This window comes from Drosophila willistoni (genome assembly GCF_018902025.1).
Source record: "Drosophila willistoni isolate 14030-0811.24 chromosome 2R unlocalized genomic scaffold, UCI_dwil_1.1 Seg167, whole genome shotgun sequence".
Lineage (NCBI taxonomy): Eukaryota > Metazoa > Arthropoda > Insecta > Diptera > Drosophilidae > Drosophila > Drosophila willistoni.
Window position 1 is genome coordinate 14,879,569 of NW_025814050.1, and position 21,187 is coordinate 14,900,755.

The following is a 21,187-nucleotide window of genomic DNA, read 5'->3' on the forward strand; positions in this document are numbered from 1 at the left end:
GGGTGTAACAATTTATTGGAAAGGTTATTACGACATGGAAAGCTTATCTATCTGATAAAATTTTTGTTTGCATGTATTCTTAATTCCAAGGAACAAGACCTATTTTCGATATTTAACGAATCCTAAAAACAATATGCCTAAATTTTGATTAGAATTTGTTTTAGTTCATTGACCATTTAATTATTTATCGTTTATACAAATATAATCTTCAAAATTTGAATAAATTAGCACCAAAAGACAACCGAAAAAAAGATATGATACTTAAATGCTACCTATGTACATATACATATTATTAGGTTATAATCAATTTATATGGAACATAAAAACGTCATAATCGAAGAATTCTAAGACTTATTTACCAAGAAACCATCTGTCTAAAATGAAGTCCTTGTCCGCACTGAGACGGCTCAAGTTTTGGGTTTAGTTTCTTTAAGTACTTAAGTTTTGAAAAAAAAAAAAATAGCGTATTTTCCGAAAATGTCAGACTCAATTCTCATTCATTTGATTACAACAAATTTTATAAGTATTTTCAATACTATTTTTTTTAAATACATAAAACCAAATCCAAAACAACAAAACCCTTAATCCAAAATATTCAGAAATATGGTGGTTTGATTTTCGCGAAAAAAAAATGACCTGCCCTAATGTACATTATGTTTCAGATATCAAATTTCTAAATGGAGGATATAGTGTATAAAGTATAATGGTCTTACCATCATGTTGACTTGATTATTATTATTGCTTTAAAAACTTATTCCAAAACTATCACTAATAATAAAATGAATACATTTTGTAGACTTTAATGCTTATTGAGATTGTTTTGTATTACCATTGGCTAGTGTATTGCCAAAAATGATAACTGCAACGCAATTAATTACCAAGAACAAATTAATGTTTTACTTTGATCATTGTCACTCTCATGGATACAATAGAAAAGAGCATGACTATGCCCATCATTGGATACATTTCCATGGAAACATTTTGGCCGACAAAACTTCCTGTGTATGTTTTATTTTGCTATAAACTTATTTCCCCCCACCTAAGCCTTGAATGGTTGGATGGGTGGGAGACCTTCTTATTTCCTGTTCATTCAAATCTAATGAAATGTAGAGAATTTCAATTATTTAAAGGACATTCCCACAATGCTTTCAAGTGCAGGTCAGTGTCAGTGTCATGCACACATACACACACTCGCAAACACACACACACACATATGTTGACCTTGAACTCTGATGGGGAAAAACGCATTTAAATATTGTCTAGAGTTACCCATAAAAAGTGTTTTTTTTCCACCTAATGTTTACAAAGTGGGTTACGTAAAGGTTAAACTGATACCTTGACAAATTTTTTATCATTTATCTTTATTCATTGGACTCCCACGCATAAAAAAAATTCCCAATTTCTGATGTAACCGTCTTCAAAAGGCCTTATCTGACAAGTTGTTTAATTTATTTGAATGCCAATATAGGAATAAATATGTTATCTATTACTGATGATTGCCCCATGTCCATGTGTATCAATATTGGGTCACTTTAATTTCAAATCCAGTTTCGGACAACTACTGATACGGACTCTTTTGGCTGAATAAATTGTTTCGGACCTCCGCCCACTTTTTTGGGGACAGTTGGTTTACGGGTTACGGGCTGCTGCTTTCATTCATAGACCACTTAGATGTTTTTTTTTTTTTTGCGGGCTGTTATCCCTGCCGGATGGCTTAGGTCGGGTCGTTGCCGAAGCTAAAAGTAGACACGAAGCTAATGCTATAAAAGGACACCAGCCACTATGGGAGCCTTGGCAGTCTGGTCTGGACTACGCTCGAGCAACAAGTTAAGGCTTAATATTGAATAAATTCGCAAACGACGGGTTTTTTTTTAATAACAATTTGCCGTAAAGGCTTAACCCTTTTGGAAAGTGGTGCATGTGGCGTACTTTAGTGCGGTTTTCTGTCTATCAAGTCTGCCAACCGGTGTCAGTTTCAGTGGAAAATAAAACTTTATTGCACTTTATGTCGCGTTCTACTTCCGTTTTCTCAATGAGACCAGGCTTACTGGTACATTCCATCCTTGGATGGAATATGCAAGTCATTCACTTGATCCTTGTAGCCATCGTTTTGGGTTTATTGTGTCAGGATAACCAGAGACCTGCAACAGCATCGGCAGCAGCAGCAGCAACAACCACAACTACGCGACGCATATCAGATACGATAAATATTGGATTCCTTGCGGAATATTCGCATTTGCGTGTAAGTACATAGAACACCCACCTATTTATGTAAATCAACTACTTGGAAGCCAAGCAACGAGTATTTTGATTTCAACAACATCAAAACGAGCTTTGACATAAAATAAAATTTAACTTTTTAATTTAAGCAAAATGCCGCGACTTATACATATCCAAAAATAAAAAACTTATTAAAAGTTCGAGCACGAACAAATGTCAAGTGTCAAAAACATTGCCAAATAAGTGAAAAATCAAGCTTCTGCTATGCCATTTGAGAAATTTTCAACACTTTACAACTTTTAAAGCCCCAAAAAGAAAATGAATATTTTGTTTAATGCGAAACATTTAATATGTGATAGAAAAAAATTATTATTTATTTGGAATATTTTTCGATTTAAAACCCAGAGATTAGGACTAACGTCGGCAATGCTGAAGTTTAGATAGTTTTGCCCGTTTTTGTGTTACTATTTTCTATTCTAAAAGGTGTGAAGGTGAAGGCTGAAAATTTGGATTTTCAACAAGGAATGGCAAACAAACTAAATCGGATGTTTATATGTTAGCTATAGACTTAATCAAGTTTGCACAATAACAACTTAATTCATAAAACTTACATAGTTTGGTGATAATTGAAAAAAGTAAAAAAAAAAAGTTGCCCTTTTCACCAGTCTATCCTATGAGAGGTCGTTATAATATATTCGACCGATGTCGATGAAATTGATAGCATTGAAAAGTGTAATAATCTTATCCTAGTTAATTTTATGATAATTTCATTTCAAACATATTAAAGATCATAATCCAAAAACTATAATGGTGAATATTTAAACCTATAAGTTATTAATTTCAATGAATTAATTTCTATGAATCGCTTCAAAAAATAAAAGTTTCTGACCTAAAAATCGAATTTTGATCGATTGCTTCTATGAAAACTGAATCATATAGTCGAATGATCCAGTTGAATCTAATACAAGGTGGCGCAAAAGAAGTTATCCGGGCCAAAAGAAGTCACCCGATGTTGTTTGGCTCCAATTTTTTTTTTTTTTATAAAAAACTTTGATTCTGTTTTTAAATTATGTTTATTTAAACATTGAGAAATTTATTGGCCAAATAAACATAAGTTTTTTTTATTTAGAAAAAAATGAGACCCAAACAACATCGGATGACTTCTTTTGGCCCGGATGACTTCTTTTGCGCCACCTTGTATATACAAATACTATATCAAAACCCCCACAAATCAGATTTTAACATCTAGATTGCAATGTTCTAAATACGCAGACTAAAGAACATTACTCTATAAATACTTTTCCTCATACTAATCAAAAATACATATACTTTATGTAGTTGAAGATGCTTCCATTCTGACAAAAAAAAATAAATCAAATTGTTGAATGCGGTGAGACATGATTTTCAATTATTGAGAATGACATAATTCTAATTCAATTAAAATAAAAAATCATGAAGATATTCTGATACACATATCTAATCGGTTTTCTTACACTTTCGCAAAAGTTTAATTATTGTTGGTTTCATTTTGGCACGTGCACATTTAAGTCTTGTTTAATCTTTAATCCTGTAAGTGCCATTACATTTGTATACATTTTGCTTTTACGTGTGACAAATACTCTTAAAATTTATGTACATTTCCCCACGGCAAATGGAATCTTGTAAAATAAACAAAGCGGCAACAATTTAGTGCCAAGATAAGCCACCTATTATTATCCACCTGTCATGCTTTCGAGGACCAGGATATGGTCGATAGGCTGTGGCTTTTTTCTTTGTTATATGAACTTGATTGGTGAATACATCTGATGCCTATTAATAACTTATAAATCAAGCTCGAATGTAGGCACTTCTATGAAAATCTAATTTGTTTATGGGTTGTATATAAAAAACATTTTTGATAAGTAAATTTCTCAAATATGAGAACTCGTTTAGAATTTCAAAAGTTTTCTTTATACCCTGTCCACATTGGTGTCGTCAAAACTTCGGAACAATATATATATGTAATATGTTTACATACCTTTATGTTTCTCATCATTTATTTAATCAATTTAAAATTTATTCACTTATTTTGGTTACCTATGCACAAGCGAACACTTTAACAAAAAAAAGGACGAAACGTGGCTACCGTTTGCATAGGTCGAAAGGGTACACTGAATACGTGAGAATGTTCCACCTTTATTATCATTATCCTTAACAAAACTATATTGCATTATTGAGTTTTTTGTTGTGTCTGTTGACAGAAGGAAGAATTCTAGAATAGACTCTAGAGTCTATAAAGTATATAATTAGATCAAATTGAAAGTGTTTTTAAGAAAGAAGAAGACTGACTTACTGGACGAAATAGGAACACATAATTTTGAGTGGATAGCAAAGGACATTGTCGCCATGAAGGCATAAATGGTGGATCATGTAAATACTTTTCAGATGGGTTCAAAATGGGTCACGCCCCACAAGGAGTCTCTTTTAAGAAATAAGTCACCACCTTTTCAAAACGATCCGTCTCTTTGTATAGGCTTCGCATCAACTTAACGGATTGTCTTTTACACAGTTTCTTTAAATAACTTAAGATATATCAACTAAGCTCTCAATAAAATCTTAAAGGACTCTATTGTCTCTCAAATAAAATAACTTTAAATGATATCAAATGTGTTTCTCTGTTTGCCAAAATGCAGCGTTTCAAAGGGTTCATTTTAAACTCTTCTTGACTTCAATGTAATTACAAGTTAAAGCCCAATATTAATTACAAAGCCCATAATGATGAGCTTACATCAAAAGGTTAATTATATTTCCATTCTAATTGGGGTTTACATATCTTTCAAACGACATGATATATAAATAAAAATTTTGTTGGCTTGCCCTCGCAACCCCCTCAAACTTAAAATAGTCAAATGGATGCGGATTATTAAATAATAGAATACAAATGGATGCATCAAATGAATTGTGGCAAAATGTATAAATGAAAATCATCACAAGTGGTTATAACAATGAATTTTATGATTTTGTTGCTCTGGTGAACCAAAAATAAATAAATTAAAATGCAATAATGAAAAGTTTTTTCTTTATAGAAAATACTTGAATTTTTTTTGATTTAAATTGAATATTTCTGAGGCATTTTATGCTTTAATATTTGACTGCCCACTTGCTATGTACATACTTTTTTAATGGGTGTGTGTTTTTTTTTTTTGTGCTTTTTTATCTGCTCCATTGAGAAATGTTGCCATGGCGTTTGTTTTTATAAGCTGTAAGTAAATAAATTCAAGAGCATTCACAATGATGTAATAATAAAAAGAAAATTTTAAAACCCAGCCAACTTTAAATTTTCTTTAATTTTTTAATCCGAGCAGAGCCAGTGACAAAATTACAATAAAATGATCAAAACTATTTCAAGAGGTAAACGAGTCATCGAGCTAAAAGTGTTGAATGAGTACGTATTCCTAAGTAAAATGTCTCAAAAGCTTCTCGACCCCACTCAATCATATATAAAATATTATAAATAACATAAACGTGTCCTAGAAATGGATACACCTCAAATAGGGAAAGAGTCCATCACCATACCCGGATGTTTATCAATCAAATAGCAGTTAAATAAAGAAGGAAATAAGGTAGATACGCTTGAGACAAAATATTGTATCCGCCGGGCAAACACAAGTTGATACCCTGCATCCATAGGCCAAAAGGGTACATCAAAGACTGCAAAATGTATGCAATAGGCTAAGGAAAACATTGGCTGTCCTAAAAAGGATATTCATTTAATAATAATAGAAAATTAGGTTGTTCTATAAAATTAAAATTTTTTTTTTCAGTTATCTTAAGTATTAAAAGACTAATTAGTTTAGAAATAGTTTTACACATTTTTCAAATTGTTTTCAGGGTTACATTTCTTAAAATTTTCAATTTGAAACTAAATTGCGAATACAAATTAAAAGAAATTAATTTTACCATACCTAACACTGATTTAAAATCAAATCGCGAAATGAGCCACCATTTATACCTCTATATATACATATATAGGTATATGTATTCGATTAGGCCCAATGACAAGCCAACCTAGCCAATCTTTTGTAAAACCACCAAAATTTCTGATAATACAGAACTAACAAATTTGGTATATACCTCCGTCTAGGATAAAATATAACTTTTATAACAAGAAAAGCATAAATTTTTTATACAATTTAGTTTAGTAATTTCGAAAAAATTAAATTTTCTTCACAATTTATAACGTTTTATAATCTAATTTGAAATATAAAGATGTGCACCAAATTTCATAAAAATCGGAAGATTAATGGCCGAGTTCCACATAGAAATGTTTTGTGGTGGAACCATTGAAAGGTCACAAAAACGCCAAAGTGCCGTCGTGCTAATATAAGTGATCAAAATTGCATCAGCTATATAAGGATCTAATGTATTGAATTTGAGGTATGTGCAGGGTATAACCAAATCAGTGCGACGACTTATTTACTTGCTTAGTTCTACCTTAAAGTTTTGCACATTGATACAAAAAAAGGCTCAAGAATCGTACACTTGTCGATTTCATGGGTTTAGCCAAGTGTAAGCTGATTAGCTTTCGATTGCGACCTTTTCTGTTGGCAATCCTAGCGAATGGAATTGGATTATTGTAGTCATCATGTTAGCTTAGCTTTCAGAATTCAAAGCTAATAATATTGGAATTTTTGTCAAAATTTGTTCAAAAAATTTCCAAGAAAATGGCCCGCATTATTAGTCATTTGATAGATCATTTGCTAGCCAGTGTTCATCATTTGTTACTGGTATTTGCACTACTTGAGTTAAGTCTGCTTCTGTGCGAAGTGCAACCTACCATCAAACTGGAAAATACTTCACTTTTTTACCAACGACCCACGGCTCAGTTAAGCTACTCATGGACACCACTAGACTTGGCTTATACGCTGTTGTATTCGGGTTTCGCTATGATTGGATTCCTATATGGATATGGTTTGGTTCATTTGCGTTTAAATACGAGTGGAATCGTAAGCCATTTATTAATGCGACTTTGTGTGGCCAGCATGGCGATTTGGCAACGAAGCAGCTTGTTAATGATCCTGCCATGGAGCCTGAAGGGATTTTATGGGATTTGCCAAAATATATGCCAACTTTACGAATACATGTCGAACGAGGCCTACTACAATGCCAGACAATTTAATATGGCTCTGTCGCTTTGCATAATTTATGGCATGGCCTTGCTTTCACTCACAAGTGTATGCTTCCTCATAGCCCTCAGATTACATCAAAAACTGATGACGGGTCGTCAAATCGATCGCTATAATCAGGGTATCTATTCATATGCAAGAAGTATTAATCTTTTATTGGGGTTCCAAATGATTGACTTGACTTTGTAACTATGCAAAACAACTGGCAATGTAATAAAAAAATCAAATGGCTAACAATGTAATTCAATTTTGTGTGCAAATTTACTTATTCAACAGAATTTAATCTAGTCAGAAAATTATCTCCTAACATTATAAAATAAATCAATCTACCCATTTATTGCATATTTTACACTTCTTATGAGATAAATGACAAATTAATTAATAATAAATCGACTAGGTATTAGACCGGCTAATAGTGGCAAAATATACACCCCGGACAACCGATTAGCCAAAGTTATTTTTTTTTGAGCTGTAATGACCATAAATATTTGTCATTTAAATACATAATCTCGTAAATATGTTAAATGGTGGACTGAACACAAATTTTCATATTTTACTGTCTTTGGGGAATACAAAACAATAATTTTAAAGCATGAAGCATGCCACAATCATATCAATTACCATAAAAGAATTATCCTGAATGTGGTCAGTTTAGCTGTCACACCGTGCGTATACGTAATGATTGGTAGAATGAAAAAAAATAGACGACTGATGCTGTGCATCCACTTTTTCTCTATAAACCTATACTATAATTATGAGAATAAAGGCAAAGTTTACTTATTCAATTTTGTATCCACTACCCGCCAAGATTACATATGTATAGGGTAAAAGCAAAAAACAAATCACAAATAACAAGAAAATTATAGTTTGTTCTTACTTATTTGTTGTTGTAGCAGCCTTTTGTGTTCTAGCACTTGCCACCAAATTAAATTGCAAATTTTGGGCCACATTAATAGCAATGTCTCAAATATTATGCGACCCAAAAAACTATTTCACTCCATTTAACATTCAATGCGAATCCCAACATAAAATTTTCGCTTGGCCCTTCAAGGCTCGCCCTCAAAGGGGGGGCGGGGGCACTCGTAATTGAAAATATTTGGTTTTGCGTGCTGCGGTTGACAAATTTCGTGGAATAATATCAATAAAGCACAAGTAAAATTCACTGGAATATACGAAATAAAGACTAGAGTTTGGGAATTATTTGACCATGTGTTTTGGTGAATTTGGGTTTCTTTATTATTTTGGTTAAGACCCAAAAGGTACATGAATTTCAAGCACTCGCAAAAAAAAGGCCAATATATAAACCAATGCTAAGTTTAACTTTTTCTTAATAGTATAAAATTATCAATATATACAGTGGCGGCCACGAATTTGAGACGTTTTTTTATTGATTTTAGTTTTGATTTTCTCGGCTCCTAAATAGTTAATAGTTAAATTAGCTCCAACTTTCGATTTGGAGAAAACCACTGCCAAAAAGTCTCTAACATTTATCTTTCGATCTAATGCTAAAAATCGTATATAAACTATAAATAAATTTTTATAATAACACAATTTATTTTGCCATACAAACTATCATAATTTTTATTGCTAAAAACGCCACTAGACTAATATATTTATTACCATTGGCATCTTTAAAATTTAATAAAAATTTAAAATTTCAACACTTTTTTAGTATTTATTGTTAAAAATTTCTTTAATTTTAACAAGTCATAAAATTTCAATGACATATTTTCCAAAATATTAAATGTGTATTATAAAATATCATAACGAAATATTTAGAAATTTTTGAGAAATAAAAAAATTGAGCAATATTTTTTTTAAAGTTATACTGTGCAATGAGTTTTTAAAAGCCCCAAACCTTTTAAAGGGGGTTACTTTTGTAAAGTAACGAGAGAGAATTTTCCATTTACAATAAAAAAAATATGAAGATGACTTTTAAAGACATTTTGTTCAGTGTAATTTTAAATTACCTCTGCATAAAGCATCACATAAACAAGATATGTATGTACATATGTGTGACCACATTAGAACTGTGACCACATTAGAACTAATTAGTTGCTATTGAATTTTTACACAGGTAACTCTTGGTGGTTTACCCCTTGCTGTCAAGGATGTTAACAAGAATCCTGACCTTTTGCCAGGCAAAACGTTGTCCTTCAAAAATGTTGATATAGGTCACAAAATGAGTGCCTATCGTGTGAAACCGTTGAGGTAAAGCCAATCTATATATATACGCATAAAATATGCATGTCAAATGGAACTCCTCTTGGTCTGATTGTCAATTATAGATTAATGACAGAAATGAGGGATGCGGGAGTGACAGCCTTTATTGGACCCGCCGAAAGCTGCACAACCGAAGCATTGTTGGCCTCAGCCTGGAATATGCCCATGTTGTCGTTTGTAAGTCATATTAATTCATTTTGACAATTTATTTGGCCCTATGGGTTTCATAGTCAGTGATTTGAAATAATTGTGCAAATTATTTGTGAGCCATTTTGACAGAATTGAACATAGACAAAGTCTAAAATAAAAATCATTTGCATTATGCATAATCAAGAGAGCAAAAAAAAAAAAAAAAGGAAAGGCTACATCCAAACAAAGCTGAATTTAAGTATGTGTATGATTTAAATTAAATTTTCATTCTCTTTCGATTTAGAAATGCTCAGACTCAATTGTCTCCAACAAGAGCACGTTTCATACCTATGCAAGAACACTTGCACCTGCCTCGAAGGTAATTCTTAATATAAATGCATTCAAGTTTACGTTGCTATACAACACACTCACTCACACATACATATACATACATGTCTGTTTTGGATTTAGGTTTCCAAGAGTGTCATAAGCCTTCTGAATGCCTTTCATTGGAAGAAACTAACAATTGTTGTAAGTTCTAAGCCTATTTGGGGTTCTGATGTGGCACGAGCTATACAGGTAAGATTTCAAATAATCATTTGTTGCATGCCATGCACCTAAATAAGTGAAATGGTATATTAGAGATGACTAACTGTATGTTAAAAGCAGAAATAGATTGTTTAATCTTATATACTTAGTAAAGTAGACATGTCTATCTGCCTATCTGATCTGTCTGTCTGTTTCAACACCTAAAACTCTTAAACTATTAAAGCTAGAGAAACTAAATATATTTTCGTCAAATTGTGAAATTTTTACGCAGATCGTGTGATCCTTTCTTACTACTTTGAACATCGCTATCAAATTTGGTACACTAATGTTTAAAATCATTGTCTATCTGTTAAGCAAATTTCTTAAAAATCAATGTAAAAATAGACAAGTTATGTGTATAAACGTTTTTCATCAGGTGAAGTAAGAAAAATGGTAGGCCGCTAGAGGCGCCATAGTGGCCGTATGAATAAGCGGTATAGCCAATTGGAAATAACTGTTTTCACTAGCTGCATGGTATACAAAAGTCTTTTATACTTTTACTTTAAATAACTATTACTAATAAATAATATTATATTTTCAATTTTTTTTTTATAGGAGCTAGCTGAATCTAGAAATTTCACTATAAATCACTTCAAATATATATCAGACTATATACCCATTAAGAAGACACTTTCTCAAATTGAAAAGATTATCGAGGAAACTTACTCAACGACACGCAGTAAGGATTCGAATAAGTTACAATTTATTTTGAATCAAAACTATTTTTTTACTATTTCAATTAGTATACGTTTTCATTGGTGAACATATTGCCATGGTTGACTTTGTACGTGGTTTGCAAAATCGAAAACTACTCGAAAGCGGTGATTATATTGTCATATCGGTGGATGATGAGATCTATGATTCAAATCGACGTGTTAACATTATGGAACGTAGTGAGTAGAATTTGCCTTGGACCACAATTTGGTCTTGGTCCTTTGATTCTAATGCATGCACCATCTATTCCAGATTATTTAGATCCTTATATTAGAAAAGAAAAGAGCAAATCACTGGATAAAATCTCATTTCGTTCAGTTATAAAAATAAGCATGACATATCCACAAAATCCCCACATTCGGTAATTCTATCTATCTCTTAGTAACTTAATTGTACGTGATTTTGTTCGCATTTGTTTAACAATTGATTTGATATGTCCAAAATCAGGTACTAACATTTCCTCTTAATCATTATCCCTAAAAATTATCGTAGATTCATTTACATCATATTCATATCTGAGACTTTGCATGACATTTATGCACGAAGAAATGAAATTGTCCCCTCTATAAACTGAATTCCCAAACTTGTTTTTCTTTTTTTTTTGTGTTTTTGTATTAAACTTATAGCGACATCTGTAACAAAATAAAAGAGTATGCATTAAAAGCACCTTTTAAATTGCCATATCATCAGCGCGTCTACGAAAACATATCGGTAGGTATTTCCTGAATCAAATTCTACAATTTGAAAGAACAAATTTCAAATCTAAAGAGTAATTTTTGAGTTTTTTGGAAAACTTTCTTTTGTTAGGTTCCCATACATGGACTACATTTATATGATAGTGTAATGATTTATGCTCGAGCAGTTACAGAAGTTCTTAAGAATGGAGGTGACATCTATGATGGAAACCTAATAATGAGCCATATATTTAACAGATCATACCATTCCATACAGGGATTTGATGTAAGTAATTTGATAAGCTTTTAGTACATGTGTCCATAAAATTAATATCAGTAAATTAATTAGTTTCTTTGTTTTTTTTAATCAGAAGAAAATATAAGCTCTTGAAGTGATTAAACTTGCTTTATTTTGTCGCAATCGAAACTCTATATTTTTTTAGAAGCTTTCATTTTTTAAGTGGTAGTTTTTTCACTTTTAAATAAAACATTTTATTGTCATTTACAAAACTGATTATTCGTTGGACTGAGTTTTCATTTAAACGGCAATTTATTAAAAGAATACCAAGTATTTCTACTTAACTATTCGAATAATTTAAAATTTACACTAAATGCTTAACCACAACATTTTAAACAACTTGAATATGCGAGGGTTGGGGATTATTAGCCCTAAAGTATACTGAACAAAATGAGGTTAATAATAATATACATCATCTTTCGACTCCAACCCTTAATGCTTAGTTTTTAGTTTTTCTTAAAATCAAAAATTCGATTTAATATGACATGGAAAGATCTTTAGCGCTAAGGTATGCTACACCTGGATTGCTCACCTAAACTGCTTACTTGATTTAATCTACGTTAAAATCCTAATATTAAAACTATGTTTTTGTGTTGGCATTGCAAAACTTTTTCATACTAGACTCTTACTAATATTTTCCGTACAACAAAAAATCTGAAGAATACACAAGTTTTACAAAATTTTAGTAGCTGTCTCACAACACCCTAAAAAAAGTTCTAAGAAAAAAAATTCAACAATATTTGAGTAAAAGCCTAACAACAAACTAAAATAATTCAAAAATTGGAAAAATAATAATTATTATCATTTAAGAAAAATTAATTAAAATATTTTTTGGTATTAACTCTTAACAATGGAGATCAGTGACCTGAAAGAGGAAATAGTGGCCAGAATATAGATTTGCACTTTTATGAATTTAAAAAAATTTTCAAATTTGTCAGAGTATTGTTAATAAACTTCCCACTTTTGTCCACACTTATGGCTCTTCTCTTCAATTTAGGTTTTTATTGATTCTAATGGAGATGCCGAAGGTAATTACACAGTAATTACATTACAAAATGATTTTAGTAGTAGCGCTAATCACGGATCCTTGGCCAAAATGTCCATGCTACCAGTGGGTTATTTCGTATACAACAAAAATTCTCCTATACCAGTAAGTCAATTACTTACAAAACTTTATAAAAAAATTATATATGATCGATTTATTTCTTAGGAATTTCGATATATTAAAAACGATAGACCCATACAATGGTTAAATGGTCGCCCACCTTTGGCTGAGCCACTCTGTGGCTTTCATGGTGAATTGTGTCCTCGAAAAAAGCTCGATTGGCGTTATCTGGCCACAGGACCATTATTTGCTTTAGTTCTTATAGTGGCTATTGCTCTATTGGTCAAGTAAAGTCAAAGATATATATATATATATATATATAACTATATATGTATATATGGTTAAATTATTTATGTGTTTCTTTAAAGGCATTATCGATATGAACAGACACTGGCCGGTCTATTGTGGAAAGTGGACATGAAGGAGGTCACAGTCATAAATCTTGGCGAATATAATAATCCATCGCATAAGAATATTGTATGATATTTTCGAAGAAGCAATATTGAAGGACTTTTAATTTGTTTTTTATAGTTTCAGATATGCCGTCAAAGTATTCTTGTTGTAGGAGAACCCAACAAGAGATCCTTTACTAATATAGGTAAGTTGATTCATTTTAATTGATGGAAAATGCTTTCACATTTTTTTTTTTTTAAATAAGCACTTTTTCGTGGTAATATTGTGGCAATGAAAAAAATACACAAAAAACATGTGGATATAACACGTTCAATTCGTAAGGAATTGAAGCTAATGCGAGAGGTAAGATAATGTCTAGTGGGAGGTATTATCTAAGTTTTAACTGTGCACTTTAGGTGCGACATGAAAACATAATTAATTTCATTGGGGCCTCTTTGGAGCATGGCTCGGTGATCATTTTCACCACATACTGTGCACGGGGCAGCCTGGAAGATGTTTTGGCCAATGAAGATCTTCACTTGGATCATATGTTTATATCATCATTAGTTTCGGACATATTAAAGGGCATGATATATCTACACGATTCAGAGATAATATCACATGGAAATTTACGTTCAAGCAATTGTCTTATCGACTCACGTTGGGTATGCCAAATATCTGACTTTGGCCTACACGAACTCAAGTCGGGTGAAGAAGAGCCAAATAAGTAAGAAATGTATACTAACACAATCTATATTTAAGTGTTGCCAATGAATGTATGAAAATTAACTACAGAACTGAATTGGAATTGAAACGTGCTCTTTGTATGGCGCCGGAGCTTTTGAGGGATTCATATCGGCCAGCGCGAGGGTCACAGAAAGGTGACGTCTATTCATTTGGAATCCTTCTTTACGAAATGATTGGTCGCAAAGGACCATGGGGCGACACCACTTACTCAAAAGAGGGTAATTGTTAGTTTTCATTGCCAAAATTGAAATTGATAATGCCGAACATTGTATCCTAGAAATTATTAAATTTGTCAAGTGTCCAGAATTGTTGCAACATGGCATATTTCGTCCAGCTCTAACACACACGCATTTAAATATACCCGATTATATACGGCAATGTTTGCGTCAATGTTGGGAAGAAGATCCAGAAATACGTCCGGATATAAGGCTCGTACGTATGCGTTTAAAGGAGCTTCAAGCTGGACTGTAAGTTTAATGCTTAAATAAATCAAAATTACTTTAAACATTATAACAACCTTTTCAATTTCATAGTAAACCAAATATTTTTGATAACATGCTGGCCATAATGGAGAAATATGCTTATAATCTGGAAGGTCTAGTCCAGGAACGTACGAATCTACTTTATGAAGAGAAAAAGAAAACAGATATGCTCTTATATCAAATGCTTCCCAAGTATGTTGCTATACATATCCTAAATAACTTGGCCTAATAATAATCTAATGAGAGAAAAACTTTCCAGAACTGTAGCCGAATTACTGAAACGTGGTGATCCTGTGGAAGCGGAATGCTTTGATTGTGTCACCATTCTATTTAGCGATATTGTGGGCTTTACACAGTAAGTACTACCTAATTTGTACTTACTAATAGTGCGGCCATATTGATGAATGTATATATATACACTGCTCAACACGACAAATCTTTTAAATGTGCAAAAACATTGACAAGTCGAGTCTTATCACAAAGTGGAGAGTATGTAATACTTAAAAAACCGCATCGAAGAGACAGAGCCTAATGTTTGCCTAATGTAGCCACCTTTTCTGATAAAATATGGCAGAATTCTTTTATGGAAGAGTGTCCAAGAAATCCTATAAATTTTACCCAACGATTCTAAATTTTTTAATGACAATCTTTAGTTTGATATTAAAGCTATGTAGTTGAAAAACTATGACAAAAATAACGATAAACTTAATAAAGCAATTCTTTAACCAAGTTCTAAATACAACACATGTTTTTTTCACATTTTATAACGAAAATGTCTTTAAAACTATAAAAATTGGCTATAAATTTAATTTAATTAATGTAAAGGCAGATAATGTCTCAAGGTACCTCAAGAAAGATACTCGGACATTTTATTTACCTCGAATTTTTATAAATGTAAAATCATTTTGTTTCTCAGCTCGAGGTCGATTAATAAAACAATGGAATAAAATCTTGATTCCTTTTACAATTATTTCCCAATATGTCTCTTCTGAAGATCGTCTTTAGTGGAATTTCAGACGTCTGTCGTCATTCCGACATGGAGTTCTAAACTTTAGAAACCCTTATTTATCGATCTCGAACCGGCTAACAAAAAGGTTTGATATCAATCAAAAAAGTTCGCCAACGCTACAAAAGTTTTATAAATGGCATTTCGACTTTTCCTATATGCTTTAACTTTAAATAAACTAAATTTAAAAATTTGGCCAATTTTCATTCCATTATCTATAAAATTTCACTAAATTTTCAAGTATTACGAAATAGAAGCACAAATTCAAATGGTTAGGGCGATTTTTTAGAAATGCAACCACAGATGTTCTTGAGAAAATTCTTCTTGAAAATTTCAAATAGTTTTAGACAGTTTTCAGACATATTTTTAACAAAAATTCTTTCCCACCAAATTAATTTGTATTTTTGTATTATTATTTTTAAGTCTTTGCACCACTAGCACTCCATTTGAGGTTGTGGAAATGCTAAATGATTTGTACACTTGTTGTGACTCCATCATATCCAATTATGATGTGTATAAGGTAAGAAAATTTATACAAATACCAGATGATATCAATAAAGAATATATTTTCTAGGTTGAAACAATTGGCGATGCATATATGGTGGTGTCAGGATTGCCCCTGCACAATGGAAATCGTCATGCTGGTGAAATTGCATCCCTTGCCCTACATCTACTCGAGCATGTGGGAAATTTGAAAATTCAGCATAAGCCAACTGAAACTATGCAAATTCGCATTGGCATACATTCTGGACCATGTGCAGCTGGTGTTGTAGGCCAGAAGGTAAATAGGAGAATTCATTTTATATAGTTTCTAACCCATTTTTAAAACAGATGCCAAGATATTGCTTATTTGGTGACACTGTGAACACGGCCTCCAGAATGGAAAGCACTAGTGAATCGATGAAAATCCACATCTCAGAAGAAACTTATCAACTTCTTGTAACCATAGGCGGTTATGCTTGCATTGAACGAGGACTAACCAACATCAAGGTGAGATGAGTCAGAAAGTCTTTGCCTAAATAACTTGGCCTAACGATTTACAGGGTAAGGGTGATATGCGAACCTATTGGCTGACCAATCGTACCCAGTCCGAGCTAGCTCCCGATCTAATTAGCACTGTGGATACATTGGATACCCATTGTTCGATGACCATGTCGATGATGTCGCAGTTTCGCAACACGGGCTCCTGCAATTGTGCCACAAAGTGTTTATACAGTCGTCGATCCGATGATAATGTAACCCATGAGCCACAGTCTCTGCAAAAAATAACCGCCCCAACACAGATTAATTGCAATCAGTTGTGTGTTTGCCGCTTAAATGGTAGCCAAGCTCTTAGCAATCGAAGTCCACGTTCTGCACCGAGCATTACATTTCGTCTTTAAGCCAAAAAAAAAAAAACAATGGACTCTTAGATCAATTAAAACGAGTATACCACATAAGGTTGTATTTATCTAGCAATAAGGATTATGTATGTATGTGTGTGTGTGAGTGTAATTTTTTGGATATTGTACCCAATTAAAGCCAAGCCAAGTCTTCATTATTGAATGGTAAAGTTATCCTTTAAAGATTGCCAGCATTCATAGTATTCGGCATCTAATTTCTGGCAGGTTTCCTCTCCCCACTTGGTTACGGCCAAGCTAAGCGAAGTCTCGAACATAAATGCCTGAAAACTCAATTTTCAGTTACTAGATACTTGGGATTACAGCTCTTGACAAACCTGAGTTCCCTCAGCAATACGTTCTGGTACCAACTTGGCCTTGGAGGCACCATCAAAGCACTTGACATCTGGACCATGTGGAGTCATCATCGAATGAAGCGTAGCACCGCCAGCAGCAAAGCCATCTTCTTTTGCCTCATAGCGTCCCAATATAAGACCCATAAACTCACTCATGCAATTTCCTGTCAGAATAAAAATAAAGCTTTGTGATAAATTGGTTTTTTGACTTGAGCGTACATATAACAAAACCTGCGAGAAAGTGTATATAGGAAGGGCAAAACTCAAAATCTTTTTCCAGAGATTTGTGTGAAAACTTAATCATAATTTTAAAAAAACTTAGTAAACTTCTTATTATTTGTGATGATATCTGAATAACTTAGATAGAGCAAAGATCACCTTATTGGATAGTCTACTGCTTATTTTTCTCAGATCAAAGATAAGGGAGAAAAAATACTTCAAATATTCTAATTGTTTATCAAATTTTTTGATTTTAATACCGTTTTTCAACACTAATTCACATAAAAAATCTCTTTTAAAATTGTTTCGCAATCTAATGATATATTTTATGAAAATATATTTGAATTTTATAGAAATAATAAAGGTCGGACAAAGACGTTGAGAAAAAAAGGATATTCTGAGAGTGTTTCAAAATTTTGTTGTAAATATTAAGTCTCAAGGCAAATTTCTGCAGTTTTGAAATTTTATCACATAATATGGATCAATATTGTATCAATTTTATTATGAATTAAATGTTAAATAAGTTTCAACTCACTATGATAATATGGAGGACGGAATGTATGCTCTTGCACAGACCATCGTGGTGGAAATATCACGAAATCGGCTATAGCTGTGCCAGGACGTAAACTCGGACACGTGAGGACCGTAAATATACTTGGATCACAGTGATCAAAGCTTACGGAATTAATAACCATGAATTTATTAAGATCATATTTAAATGGCACATAATTGCCATGCCAGGCAACAACATCGAAAACGGTATGATTCTGTTTGGCCACAAATAAGCCACCTTGATATTTCGAAATCACATTAAAATCTGAAATTGAGAAAACAATTAGTAAAGTTAGTGGATCTAGAGATAAGAAATTGATCAAAAATATGCAAAAAACAGAGCAAGAAGCTAAGATTTAATATGGAATATAGCCAAACTTCTTTTTAGCTGTCAAAAACCAAATCATCCATTGCATGTTGCATACTTTAGGGAGCATAAAGGGAGATAAATTATAGAAGATCATACCTTCAACTTGCTTATCATTGAACCAAGCCACAGGAGTTTGAAAATCTCTTGGATTAGCCAAACCATTCGCACCAATTGGACCCAAATCAGGTAGACAAAAATGGCCATCATATACTTCAAGTATATAACCCCTAAGATGAAATTAATATAAATTAAAATATTTCACTTGTATTCAATCCAAGCTAACCTGCTGACTGAATCCACTCCGACAGCAAAGCGTATTCCTTGAGGAATAACGCAAATTTCATTTGGGGCCACTGTCATTTTGCCCAGCTCAGTCGTTATGTCGAGGACTCCTTGCTGAGGTACAATCAGGAAATCGCCATCGCTATTATAGAAAGCCGAATTCTCCATAGACACATTGCATAGGTAGACATGAATGGCTAGGCCATGGCGAACACGAGGATCACCAGCACCGCAAACGGTGTGCAATCCTTGAACAAAGTCTACAGGCTTCTTCCTCTCCGTGGGTAGGTCAAATGGTTTCCAACGTAGCTAAATGAAAGTTTGGGATGGTAGGATATGTCTTCGTTTAACTGGGACTCATTGGCTTACCTGATTAGGATTTGGTGGCTGTTCATTCCAATTCTGAGTAAAGTATTTGGCTCCAACGAATGGCTTAAATGGCTGATGGACCGCCGATGGAAGTCTTCTGTATAGCCAAGTTCTTTGATTTTCAGTTCGTGGTGCTGTAAAAGCACTACCAGAAAGTTGCTCAGCGTACAGTTTGTAAGGGCATATTTGTGGAGAGTTTTGTCCAATCGGCAGGGAGTTGGGGCATCGTTCATCTTCAGATGAGAAATGCGATCCGAATCCCGACAAATACTGAAAGATGAGTAATTTAACATTAATAAAAATTTTATTTATATTGAAGGAAGGGTTTGTTAACACTTAATGTTCAGTTATTTTAAAAAAAAATATTAGTTTATTGTTTGTCTCGAGTTTCTAATCTAATCTATGTACAATACAGCTATAGAGTTTTAAAAGGATTGTGAGACAGTATCATACTAGTCTTTTGGAGTTTTGGACAATGAATTTAAAAAAAAAGAATTGGGTAATTAAAAGATTAATTACCACAAAGCTAAATGCTAAGAGACGATTTTGAAAACATTATTTTCCAACACATTTAAAATCTGTAAAGTTTGAAAATATTTTTTTTATTGAACAAGTATCAAGTGAATTAAAGCTTCAAGCGAATAAACCATAAAATTTCTTATGTTTAAGAAACAACTTTTAGTCAATTTTTTAGGGAATGACATTTTTCAAGTCGGTGAAACTTTTTTAAAGATTGCAGTCTGAATTAGGTGTGGAATAAATTTGCTAATAATCAAAGATGCATTTTTTTAAAAGATTTCTATTAAAAAATGTAAAATATATACGTATAATGTCAATCAAAATATCGAAGGACTTGTAGACACTCATAACAATAAAGAACATTAAAAAAAAAACATAAATAAACGTTTTTTGATTGTTCAAGTATTCTATTCCACAATTAAACACTTTTTGATTGTTAATTAACCAATATCGCATTAGCAAATCCGGTTTGTTTATCTCAAATCCATTATTTGCCAAGAAACATGCGAAGAATCGCATCTATTTATGTAAAACTTTACTAAAGATACATTAAGTGTTGAAATATATAGGGTTTATAATATATTTAATAAAAATTTATTCATATTTTAAAATTATCTTTAAAGCACACAATATACATTTTTGCAACCGTTTTCCAGTGTTAGAAATTTAACTTCACTTTTAATTCAAAAAAGCAACAAATTTTTTGAGATTCATAATTTAAAGGGACCGAACTCAGTTCTAACCTTTTATTTAACTTTCGAAAATAGTTTGACAAGACAAATTTAAAATCTTGAAAAATTAAATTTAAGAATCAAGAAAAAATAAAACAAATCATTTGCCGTTCTGGATATATTATTTACATTTCTAATTCGTTAGAATGTATTTAAATTTTTGTGAAAATGCATTTATTAAATAGAAAGGCGAAAAAAGTTTTTAAATCTGCACTCCCTAATCATATTATTTCAAAGAGTCCTTCATTCGCTTATTCACTTAATTTTGTTGTGAACTCTGCACTTTATTTTACACTTTATATAAGGAATAAAATTAAGAAATCGTTGATCTCCACGTTTCACATTTTAAATGGGTCAAATAGAAAATGATTTTCATTTTGTCACTGTTTGCTTTATCATAGTCGAATTGTAGTTTAATTAAACACTAAAATTTACACAGAATTTGATTGTGTAGATTATATAAAGTCACTTAAGGACACGAATAATCCACAATGGTCGAAAGTTTAGAGTTCACTGCATTTATTGATCCGCAATCAAATGAAACCTGTTCACCAGTTTCGATTCATTACCTTGTATTCCGACATCTCTAGTCAAGTGTCAATGTTACTCTAAAGATGCTGGGCCAAAGAACGCTTCTATTTATATGTGGGGCGATCTATCCTAGCC

General features: G+C 32.3%; 3 protein-coding genes across 3 annotated transcripts; 2 read left to right on the plus strand and 1 right to left on the minus strand.

The window, feature by feature from the left end:
* The first annotated feature begins 1,912 nt into the window (after positions 1 to 1,912).
* Positions 1,913 to 17,174, plus strand: LOC6641960 (guanylate cyclase 32E). Its single transcript, XM_047010743.1, has 23 exons — positions 1,913 to 2,242; positions 9,463 to 9,596; positions 9,674 to 9,785; positions 10,042 to 10,116; positions 10,209 to 10,316; positions 10,881 to 11,004; positions 11,069 to 11,222; positions 11,666 to 11,750; positions 11,847 to 11,999; positions 13,009 to 13,161; positions 13,222 to 13,403; positions 13,485 to 13,593; positions 13,648 to 13,714; positions 13,775 to 13,872; positions 13,926 to 14,236; positions 14,305 to 14,474; positions 14,534 to 14,723; positions 14,790 to 14,930; positions 14,998 to 15,093; positions 16,168 to 16,264; positions 16,319 to 16,525; positions 16,576 to 16,734; positions 16,788 to 17,174. Exons 1-23 carry the CDS (start codon positions 1,919 to 1,921, stop codon positions 17,124 to 17,126), a joined length of 3,588 nt encoding a protein of 1,195 aa, XP_046866699.1. The 5' UTR covers positions 1,913 to 1,918; the 3' UTR covers positions 17,127 to 17,174.
* Positions 6,823 to 7,627, plus strand: LOC26529895. The gene has a single exon (XM_015178487.3). The coding sequence runs from the start codon at positions 6,924 to 6,926 to the stop codon at positions 7,572 to 7,574; it is 651 nt and encodes a 216-aa protein (XP_015033973.1). The 5' UTR covers positions 6,823 to 6,923; the 3' UTR covers positions 7,575 to 7,627.
* On the minus strand, positions 17,153 to 21,120 carry LOC6641961 (homogentisate 1,2-dioxygenase). The gene is made up of 7 exons (XM_002064990.4): positions 21,091 to 21,120; positions 19,272 to 19,541; positions 18,904 to 19,211; positions 18,717 to 18,847; positions 18,234 to 18,515; positions 17,462 to 17,643; positions 17,153 to 17,407 (listed from the first exon to the last, which is right to left on the minus strand). The coding sequence occupies exons 1-7, from the start codon at positions 21,103 to 21,105 to the stop codon at positions 17,282 to 17,284; spliced, it is 1,314 nt and encodes a 437-aa protein (XP_002065026.1). The 5' UTR covers positions 21,106 to 21,120; the 3' UTR covers positions 17,153 to 17,281.
* Positions 21,121 to 21,187: the final 67 nt, after the last annotated feature.